General features: G+C 35.5%; 1 protein-coding gene across 1 annotated transcript in view; it reads left to right on the plus strand.

Moving 5' to 3' along the window:
* The window catches only part of CCDC172 (coiled-coil domain containing 172), a 59,137-nt gene extending 53,478 nt beyond the window's left edge, over nt 1-5,659 (plus strand). Inside the window, exons 8-9 of the mRNA XM_047072786.1 lie at nt 4,451-4,538; nt 5,624-5,659. Coding sequence (XP_046928742.1) covers nt 4,451-4,538; nt 5,624-5,659 — 124 coding nt within the window. The remainder of the gene's footprint in view (nt 1-4,450; nt 4,539-5,623) is intronic.
* Nucleotides 5,660-11,838: the final 6,179 nt, after the last annotated feature.

The following is an 11,838-nucleotide window of genomic DNA, read 5'->3' on the forward strand; positions in this document are numbered from 1 at the left end:
CACACGCGTAAAAGTTTTACTCCTGGCAGAACTGCTGCATATAAGGCACATGAATGTTGAACTTTACATGATAACAACAAACTATTTTTCCAAAGTGATTAAACTCGTTTATATTTCCATTAGCATATGATAAAATTTCCCACTGATCTCCAACTTCTTCAATACTTTATTTTCAGACTTACTAACTTTTGCCAATCTCAGGGACATAAGATGGTATTTTGTGGTCTTGATCTGCATTGCCCTACCATCTATGTGATTGAGCTTCTTTTCGTATGTTAATAGACCATGTGTTTTCTTTTCTGTAAAATGCTTCATACTTCTTTTGCTACTGGGTTTTTCAGTATTTGTCTTTTACTGGTTTCTACAAGTTTTTTATTTTTATATTTTTTAATAATTTTGGATTTTGTCTATTACACATTGAAGATATCTTCTCCCAACTTATGAAGCTTTTTGTTTTTGCTTTGTGTTTTGGAGTTCTTTATATTGTTGTGCTTTACTGGAGTTCCTACTTTTGCTGTGGTTTAAATTACCAGTCATTTTTTGTTGTGGTTAGCATTTTTGTGTCTTGTTCTAGAACTCTTTCCCCATCTAAGATCGGAAGGATATTGTCCTATATTTTTTCTAACAATTTGTAAGGTTTGCCTTTCACATTTAAGTCTTTAGTTTATATGAAATTGATTTTATGTGTATAACAAGATCCATTTTTATTTTTTTGCACATGGATAACCACTTGTCCCAGCAACATTTATTGGATGGTTTCTTCTTCCTCTAGTGATCTACAGTGTCACATCTTTTATTAAAAATAATAAAATAACATGGATATATTTCATATTATACTTTCTCTTCTGTTTCATTGGTCAGTTTATTAATTTCTGCGTAAGACTGTGTTAATTACTACTAAATGCATACTATTCCATTTTAACTATTTAATTACTTGATAAGGAGTCATGATACAAGGTATGACACCCCCTTTGTCTTTTTTGGTCTTCATCAGGAGCATGTTGGCTATACTTGGCTGTTTACTTTTTATGTACATTTCTTTTTTTTAATGTTTTTATTTTATTATTTATTTTGAGAGACTGTGCATGTGTCAGTGGGAGAGGGGTAAAGAGAGAGAAAGACAAAGAATTCCAATCAGGCTCTGTGCTGAGAGTGTGGGGCCTGACATAGGGCTTCTCCCCAGGAACCTTGAGATCATGACCTGAGCTGAAATCAAGACTAGGATGCTACGGGGCTCCTAGGTGGTTCATTCGATTAAGTGTCCCATTGGCTCGGGTCATGATGATCGCAGTTCCTGAGATTGAGCCTTGCCTTATGTGGGATTTCCTCTCTCTCTCTCTCTCTCAATCTCTCTCTCTCCCCCTCCCCCTCCCCTGCTTGCCCATTTTCTCTCAAAATAAATAAAAAACTTAAAAAAAAAAAAAAGAGTAGGACATTTAACAGACTGAGCCACCCAGCCCAGGTGTCCTTATATACAGTTCTGAATCAACTTATCATATCCATGAAAATCTGTTGTGATTTTGGTTACAGTTGTACTTACTATCATAGTTACTTTTGAGAGACTGTATGTCTTTATTAAACTGAGACTTCCTGTCTATGAACTTAGGATACCTCAATTTGTTTTTCTAATATCTTTTAATAAAACTTTAGAATTTTCTTTTTGTCGATCTTGCACATCATTGGTAAGTTTTAATTTTAGGTACCTTGCAGTGTTGGATGCTGTTGAAAATGGTGGTTTTAATTTAAGTGACATGTTCTAATTGTTTATTGCTGGTGCATGGAAATATAACAGATTTTTGTGTTTTGACTTTATGACCGCTATCTTTGCTAAGCTCTGTTTCTTAAGAGAATTATTTTAGAAGATTTAAAGCACATACAAAGGTAAAAAAGAAAAATATAATGAATCTTATGTACTGATCACTCAACTTTAACAGTTATCAATTTATGGCCAGTCATGTTTCATCTATGTCTCCACTTGTTTTTCTTCTGTATTACTTGAAGCAAATCATATACATCATATCATTATTATATATTTATCTTAGTATGTCTCTTAAGAAATAACTTTTAAAAACCATGGAGTCCATTATTACACATAAAATAATTAATAGCAATTGAACAAATAATAATTAACTGATATCAAATATCTAGTCAGTATTCACACTTACAATTTATAGGTGTCAGTTTTTTGTTTGTCTGTATTATGTTCTAGATAAGGTCTACATATGACAGTGACCTGATGTCTTTTAAATCTCTTTTAATCTTGAAGCTCCCCTATTTTCTTTTATTTTTTAAACTTGTAATTTATTTGTTGAGGAAATTAAGATTTAAACACATTTTTTAACATTTATTTATTTTTGAGAGATAGAGACAGAGCATGGGTGGGGGAGGGTCAGAGAGAGAGGCAGACACAGAATCTGAAGCAGGCTCCAGGCTCTGAGATGTCAGAGCCTGATGTGGGGCTTGAACCCATGAGCTGTGAGATCATGACCTGAGCTGAAGTCCGATGCTTATCCGACTGAGCCACCCAGGCACCCTAAGGAAATTACATTTTTTATCCTGTAGAGTTTCCCACAATTTGGATGTAGTTGATTATGTTCCCATTGTATGGTTAAATGTATTTGTTTGACCTAATATATTTTTTGGAAATTGGTAATTGGATCTAAAAGCTTGATCAAATTTAGGTTGAAATTTTTTGGCAAAGCTATAGCATAGATGGAATGTTTTCCCATCAGGAGGCCTTGTGCCTCTTGTTTTTTGAGTGTTAGTGGCCATCAATGTTCAGTTTCTCCAGACTTTCTAATTCCGCCCCCCACCCCACCCCCAACTGCCTAGACTAAATTATGCTTCAGAAGCAAACAACCCTTAAATCTCAGTGATGTGCAGTGAGTGTTTATTTCTTAATCACACTACATGTTCATTGGGAGTTAGCCACACTTCTCCTCATCTTCATTCTGCAACCAAATATGAAGAAGCAGCCCCTATGGCATATGGTCATAATCTTTGTCAATACTTGTTGCTTGTTTTACATTTTAGCTATTCTGATGTGTGTCAAGCATTTCATTGTGTTTTTCTTTTCTGTTTCTTTGATAACTAACAAAGTTGAGCACATTTTGTGGATAATCTGGTAGAGGTGCGTGTATGGGGGTGTGTGTGTGTGTGTGTGTGTGTGTGTGTGCGCGTGCGCTTGTATGCCCATTTTCCATTGTGTTGTCTTTTTCTTATTGACTTGTACTTCTTCATATATTACGGATATACTGTATTATTTATTGTGTCTTCTTTTACTTGCCTTCTTGGACGCTGGGTGATCTCTGATTTTGAGCTTATGGTTTCCTCTTAATCTGTGGGAGGCCTGTAGGTCTAAATATGTTCAACTTTCCTTCCAAAAGGATTTTCTTTTGCTTCTCCTAGCGTCCAGGGAATGCCACTGGCCTAGGACCCCTTCAGACTTTCCTTAAGGGTTGGAGCTCAGCAGAGGTTCGAGTTGATCTAGTCTCTGCACCTTGGGGCTGGCCCAACTGGCTTAGGTTTGTGAGATCAGGATTGCTCTTGGTATCCGCCCTTAGGTTGGCCTCACCTGCCCGGCTGCCCTTGCTCTCTACCTCTCCAACTGCCATTCATGGCTTTTGCTTATGTTTTTCTTTCTGGAAGTCTGTAATGCTAGAAATAGAAGACTTCACTACTTTTTACATGAAATACAGACATAAAATATTTTTTTAATTTCAGAATATTCTAAGGATTAAATACTTAACTGGAAGAAAGAAGTATTGCTTTCTTACTCTAAAATTAAAATATATTCTAATTACATGTGTGTACTATAAAGTTAATGTTTAATTTTAGTGCAAGAAGAAATCTCAGAGGTCAGTTTTTTCTGTAATTAAAATTTTTCAGGGGGCGCCTGGGTGGCGCAGTCGGTTGGGCGTCCGACTTCAGCCAGGTCACGATCTCGTGGTCCGTGAGTTCGAGCCCTGCGTCGGGCTCTGGGCTGATGGCTCAGAGCCTGGAGCCTGTTTCTGATTCTGTGTCTCCCTCTCTCTCTGCCCCTCCCCCGTTCATGCTCTGTCTCTCTCTGTCCCAAAAATAAATAAACGTTGAAAAAAAAAATTTTTTTTAATTTTTCAGGTTAGGTCCAGAGAGGCGAAATGAGTTAGCCAAGTTATTCAGCTTGTTAGTGGCCAGGACTAATACAGAGCTCTTCAGACAGTACTGTATTTTTCCCACTAAGCTGCGATGCTCTTTTAACTGACATAAAATTGCCTATTATGCATTTAGTCTGCCTTTTTCTTTATGGAAGCTTTTTTTTCTTCTGCAAATTTTATATAGTCTTTAGAGAATTAAAATTTCTTTCCAAACTCTTTAGTGTTAAACTCAAATCTGCCACTATCCATATAACCAAAACTTACTGTAAAAGTTTATTGCTGAACTCATAGCATGAATTTTTCCTTTAAAACAGACTCAAGAAAGAATTAGAACTTTGTAAGGAAGACGACATGCAAACTGCTTATGAAGCTCTCCAAACAGAAATAGAATTTCTGGAGTTGGTAAGCCACCAAGTGATTCTTTAACTTCTGTCCAGTATTATTGTACCCATTGGCGAGAATGGGTGTGCCGGGAGACATATCGTCAATCTAGTGGTTTGCCCTTCGCATGGATTTTCACTAGATACAAAAATTAAAACTGCACCAACGAACCAGGCTAAAGTCAGGATCTAAGTCAGTGAAGTCTTTTGAGTTCCTGGAGAGTTAGGTGCTACATAAAGCAAGTTCTCTTCAAAGCGAATACATACAATTTCAGACTAAGTTTCAAAAAAATTCAAACCTGACCTCACAACATTCCCTTGACTGAAACAGTTGTTAGAGGATTAATGCACTGAAGGATTTTAACTATCATAATGCTTAAAAGCTTTTTGTTTTTGATAGGCACAAATTATACTTTTATTATATTTGATCTTAAAACTTTTTTATTACAGATTTTTATGATCTCAAGAACTTAGGATTCAATTATTGGAAACTTATTTTCGGATTGTGTGGGAGCACTTTAAATTGCTTTTAACCTCTTTGGTTGTTTATAAAATGAATGCAGTATTTGCCATGCTCTATTTTAATGGAAGACATATATAGCTAGCTTTAGAATATGTTAAAATGTCATTTTAATTTATTACATTACATTTTGTTTCATATTTATTTTCTGTAAACATTTCTTTTAAAAGTGTTCCAATAGCTTATGTTAAGATTTAAATTTTTTGGGGCGCCTGGGTGGCGCAGTCGGTTAAGCGTCCGACTTCAGCCTGGTCACGATCTCGCGGTCCGGGAGTTCGAGCCCCGCGTCAGGCTCTGGGCTGATGGCTCAGAGCCTGGAGCCTGTTTCCGATTCTGTGTCTCCCTCTCTCTCTGCCCCTCCCCCGTTCATGCTCTGTCTCTCTCTGTCCCAAAAATAAATAAACGTTGAAAAAAAAAAATTTTAAAAAAAATAAAAAAAAAAGATTTAAATTTTTTATGAAAATTTTCAAAAATAAAATTGAGAAAAGCCCATTTATTGTTGTGCTAAATTTACATGAACTTTATGGAATTCCTTCAATAAGAATTTCATTTTTCCTCGTGAAAAATTATTATATTTTTCTTTTCAGACATTGGCACAGAAGGATCTTCAGGAAAACAAATAACTTGTGGACAATTGACCAAAGCTATCCAAGGTTTGATCAAAGCACCTTAAAATCAAATCCTGTGACGGATACACGAACAGTGCCCATTATAACAGATTTTTGTGGAAAACGTGAGGTTCTGAATGTTCAAAGTTGTTGATATCTAGAATTGGCATATTACCATTTTTAAAATGTAATGTCTTGTTACTTGCTGGAACTTTAAAGCTTCTTATGGGATTTGATTTTGTTTCTAAAGGAAGAAAAAGGGACAGGTGGATATTGTGCTCTCCGCTTCTTATCTCTCCTGACCCTTAAGCTGATCTGTACTTTGTGATGTTCATTCTTTATTGCAGTTTACCTTGGGTCTGGTCAAACACCGGTGGGGAGAAACGATCAGATTATTGATCCCATTTTGTCGGTGCCATTTCCCCCAACAAAGATGCTCACTTTCATTTTAATCCTTCTCTAATCTTTAAAATGTCTGTTGACAGAAGTCTTCTGAGGCCTTTCATCTGCAAAAGCCAGTTTTCTCCCCTTTTCTCTAGATATTTTTGTAGAGTTAAGTCTGGGGCTCCCGCGGCCAGTTTTGTGCCTGCTGTCCTCTTCCCAGTGCCGGTGTTGGTTAGAATGAAGTTAAGTCATCCACCTGGGGAGGTGCATGATCTCCTTATGGCCATCAGGATTCATTTCGCTGGTGGACTGAAACATCGCAACTAAAACTCACGTTTGGATCAAACGTGGTATTTCCACCAAATTTGCAGCAACACATAGCTTCCTACAGTTAGCAATCCCGCCTAGGGAGGTGTATTTTTCACTAGTTTCTAAAAAAAAGTGGATGGAAATTGTCCAACGATGCCCTAAACTGTGGTGAATCAGGGAGGGGAACAAAACCTATTTGGAGATATATTGCAAAGTTCGGAGTGCAAATGTTGGAATCATGTTTTCTTTTGCGGCTGTAGTTGAATTAGTTTAACATCAAATATGAGATGTTTACAGATGTCTTCTATCTACCGACAGTGAGGTGGGCTAGTTTCAGGGCAAGTCCTATTTTGGTATAGTTTTCTGTGTATGTTGTTTTGTACTCTTATTTTTTTTAATTAGTAAAGTTAAAATTCTCCTTTGAGATGTGTAGCAGTTGCCATCTGTTTAAGTAATTTGCATTTTCAGAAGTGATTTCTTATTTTGATTCCTTAAATATTTGATAGTAGATTATTTTTGCTTAAGAAGAAAAAAATTAATGGTACCAGGGAGTTGCTTCCTATTTTATATGCAAATATAAAGCGGAAAATGGTTATTGGGATTAGTCGTGACTTCAGTTTTGTCTTATTTTAGTCCATTTATCTATCTAAATTCTAAGTCTCATGAATATCTACTTATTAAATGTGTATTCTATTATTAATATGCAGATTGAGCTTACACATAAAGCCTCTTACACTTACCAATAATTTTTGTTCATTATTGGTTTTGTAGCTAAATATTAATGTAAACTACAGATATGCCACTTATTTGCATAACTAACATGCAATGACATATACGCAGAATAAACTCTTACTGATACAACTATCTTTTCATATGTGTATCATCCAGAATATCAAGATTAAATATTCACTAATGGAATCAGGATTCATATGAACTGAATTTGAGAAAAAATGGAAGATGCAGTATTTTCATTATTTCAGAATGCTTAAAATGCATATTTTAAGATTTAAGGTAATTTTCAAACAATCAAATGAATATTTTAGTGTTACATGTTAGAGTAATTCAAAGCACTACCCATGTGATTCCAGACAAAATAACTGGGACTTCTAGAATCAATGTAATCAAAGGAAGAGTTTTACCAAACAAAGGAAATACAACAATCAATAGAAATCACAGTGTACTAAACTGAACTGTACTGTCAAAGTAAAATATCAGTAGTAGATTTGGTCAGTTTTTAGTTTTTTTAAGAATTAGTATTCATAAACCTCATAAGTAGGATAAATAACTGAAATTTCTGGGTAAAAATGTGTCTCAGACTGACTTTAATTATTCTGGAAGCAAGACTTTGGCTATACAGAAAGGCAGTTTTTAAATGAATGCTCATTCATTAAGTGAATTCGCTAAATTTTCCTTGTACTGATCTATAACCAAAGCTCAAATTAACCCAGAGTAACAGTGATCCTGCTCCAAGGTTCTGGGCACACCACCATAGTTCTTTACTGTGACAGAAGTTCTTCCAGAAGCAACTTTTTCATTCTCAGCTCTCTGTTGGGGATAATACGAGGATGTATAGATACTTTGCTGCATATTTTTCCTGCTGATTAATGGCACTATTTGGCTAGGGGAAAAACGGCAACAAAATTACAGTATGTGGAGCGTGACCACTAGACTAGAAATTCCTTTCTTCCTTCCCTGGCCTAATTATTGAAACGGAAGGAAAAAAATCAAAGAAAAGGAAAAGCTTTAAGGTATGGAGAGTCAAGAAGATTTCTGTACTACTCATTGTTTTATCAATAGCAGTGTTTTCTCTTATAAGAGAAACAAAAATTGAGGAGTACTTTGTCTGCTTGTCTTTTTCTCCTTGAACCTTGAAAAACTATGATGAGATGGTTAAAAGTCCTAAATAAGGTTGAAGTCATAGAATTATGATGAACTGCAATCTAGAAATGTCTTAAAACAGAGGCAATTGGGATTGGTAATTTATTGTAGAGTGGATATTATACTGTGAGAAAATCTACTGAGTCTCTTACCAGAAGTGTAATTCAGCTGGCTGGTTGCAGATGGACGGATAGCGTGCACTGAACAGGCCCTGTTCTAAGCTTACACTGAGGACAAAGTCCCTTTCTATTTCATACCAATCAATCATACATAACTGTGTCACATTATTATGAATAAGTCATTTATTTGCAGCCCAGAAAACAGTAGCAGTGCGGTGACATGATTAGAAATAAATATGATATGATTTTTAATCCTGGGTGTACAAGGGTAAGGTGTTCTGTCATTCAAATATTTATTTCTAGCATAACATTTGAAATTTGGAGTTGTCCAATGTTCTAAAAAATATATTAATATTTGAAACAGATTTTGTTGAGGTCAACTTCTGTGTTTCTTCATGACTCTTCTCTCCTTTGTCATCCTGAAAAACTGAAATGAAGCAAATGCATTTGCCTTTCGGAGTCTCGTTCAGAGCATTTTCTGTCAAGGGAATTTTTTTCAGGATGTGAACTAAAAAAATGAAAAATTTTTTTTGTCATTAGCCTGAAGCAGGGATTAAGTCTTGGAGTTTTGTGGCCCTTTTATCTTAAGACAACAGATTTTTTTTTTTGATGGAAGAAAGGGGAAGATGAAGTTGTATTTGAAAATGTCAGAGGTAGGAATGTATAGTTACTTGCATTTGCGCTTTCTAAACATTATATTTTCAAGTCAAGTAAATTTCTTCTTGGCCAACTAATGATCTAATTATCATGCCGGCAAAGAAACTTTTTTTTTTAAGTTCATTTACTGACATTTGACCAAATAATATGGAGATGACACTGACTGATGTATGAAGGAAATAATGTAATAATTCTGCCTGTTCTATAAGGGAGTATCGGGATTTCATTTGTTTATTTGTTGTTGTTCATTATACCGAGGATCATGTTCATTAAACATGAGGAAACATTTTGCAGGGTAATGCTAGTTGTAAGGACATATTTACTTTGATTGGGGGAAGAAAAAGGAAGCATTACAAAGAAAGCCATGACTGACGGTAAAATGCTCTCCTTGCTGCTGCTGTGAAAAGTATCAAGAGCAAAGCTGTCAGAACTGAAAGCTTATTTAAACAACTGCTTTTGATACATAGCACATTTATCTTTAAAAGACCTTTATGAAATTGACAGCACCAGAATTCAAATGTCTAGGAAAATAAAGAGTAAGTAAAAATGTGAAATTAATAACAATGACTGATACAAGTAGCTGCAAAACAAGGCCCACAGAGTGGGAGAGAAATGATTTTATTTCTCTCTTACAACCAGAAAAGCTATACTACTCTATTAATTCTAAGTTAATTATTTTCATACTTGTAATAAATTGTCATTCTAATTAGTTGGTAAATAAAATCTTGTTAAAATAAAATCCTCTTAATCTACATTTAATAGATGCAAATATAATTACTAATGAATATTTCTGGATATGGCTTTGTGATTGCTGAGAGAAAGTATTTGCAAATTCAAACCACCATTACATGGTGTGGTTGTTGACAGTTTTTGTGGACTTTACACAAGAAAGCTTCTGGTTGGGAATGGGTGACATGGGAGTAATCCTGAGGTCAGTGCAATGTCAGCTCTAGAATCTATTGCCCATTAAAATTTGTAAAATGTCAATGTTGTATTTATAAAAATAATTTTATCCAATAAAATCAAATCTCTTTATTGAGATTCTAGTTGGAGACTAAACATATATCCCAGTTTTTGCAGGAGGAACTGAGATTTTGATTGATAATCTGATTTGTGTGAGGTCACAGAGGGCAGTGGGCCTCTTTATTTACATTTTCATTGCTTGGGCTTCAGTTCCAACAGCCTTAAAAATACATTGCTTTTGGGGCGCCTGGGTGGCGCAGTTGGTTAAGCGTCCGACTTCAGCCAGGTCACGATCTCGCGGTCCGTGAGTTCGAGCCCTGCGTCAGGCTCTGGGCTGATGGCTCAGAGCCTGGAACCTGTTTCTGATTCTGTGTCTCCCTCTCTCTCTGCCCCTCCCCCGTTCATGCTCTGTCTCTGTCCCAAAAAAAATAAATAAACGTTGAAAAAAAAAATACATTGCTTTTGAAAATTTGCTTATAATAAAATCTTAACCAACAGGTAAATATTAGAATATAAGAGAAATTTGAGAATCCCTTAAAACACCTTTTTGGACCAGAAAACATCGATCAGAATCTGTGAATCTATATCATTAACTAAGAATATCTTTTACTCTCCATGAATAGAAAAGGGCAAATCAGTACAAAACAGACTCAATTCAAGTATTACTGAAAATTTACCTCCCGGATATTGCTTGAAATTAATACCTATTCATCCCACTTTATTATACTTTCTACAGATGTATTTTTTTCAGTGCTACCCTGTGGTCATTGATAATTTAAGGTGATAACCTAAGGGGTGGCATCTTCTTAAAATATCAAATAATAAGTGTTATATTCATGTTTCAGTACTTGCTAAGGCAGGATTGTGAACTAACAGAAAAACTTCCAAAAAGAGCAACATATTAAAGAATCTCTGATTAACCTGAAATTAGCACTCTTGTTCATTTCTTTCTGTTCCCCTTCTATTCTCCCATCCATCCATCCCAACTCCTGGCAACCTCTCAGAACTCGTATCATGCCACTCTCCTCCTTGAACATTCCTCTCCAGACACACTGGGTTTTTTGCTCTCCGGATAGGCCAGGCTCACTCTGGCCTTGGGATCATTTCAGGAACCGTTTCTCTTGCCTGGGATGCTCCTTCTCCTGATCTCTTTATGGTTTTCTGCTCTATCATTCTGGTGTCAACTGAAATGTCACCTCCTCAAAGAAGCCCTCCTTTAAACAGTCGATCTAAAGTAGTCACATGTTCACATTCAAGTTTAATGCTCTTCATACTACTTGTCATTTCTGATATCTTTCTTGTCTTTTTTTTTCTTTTCTGTTTCTAACCACTGAAACACAAGTTCCATGAGAGCAGGGGTATTACTTATACGTCATTTTTTTTTCTCAAAGCCTGGAACAGTGTTGGCATTTAGGAAGTGTTCAATAAGTGTATGTGAAAATATGGCTCCTTAATTAACTTGTTCGTGTAACCCATATTTATTAATTGAGAATTTGAACATAAACTATTGATTCTCTAGTTAAAGAAATTAGATTCATTTATTGTTGATTCTTTCCTGGCTGATAGATTCTTACTCTGTCCTCTCGTTTTTTACTCTTTCTGAGCTTATGTTTACTTAGCTAAAAATTGGCAGTAATAATGTTTGCTAATTTCAGAACCTATCTTTGTAGAACAACCAATAAAAGCGTTGAAAAGAAACTAGAAGAAAATAATGATTCCATATCCCATCATGGAAAAAGTTTGTAGGTCTCTAAGTGTTTACTTACAGCTTTCTATTATCAAGCTGTTGATTGGCAAGTAATGGCTTTGAATGCCTACTTTCCACCAGCTACTAGAATAGGAAGTGAAAATTGTAAGTTGCTTGCAAGCTATGAATGTGCATTA

This window comes from Lynx rufus, unplaced genomic scaffold (genome assembly GCF_022079265.1).
Source record: "Lynx rufus isolate CCGP_SWC_20201006 ecotype Redwood Valley unplaced genomic scaffold, mLynRuf1.p SCAF_11, whole genome shotgun sequence".
Lineage (NCBI taxonomy): Eukaryota > Metazoa > Chordata > Mammalia > Carnivora > Felidae > Lynx > Lynx rufus.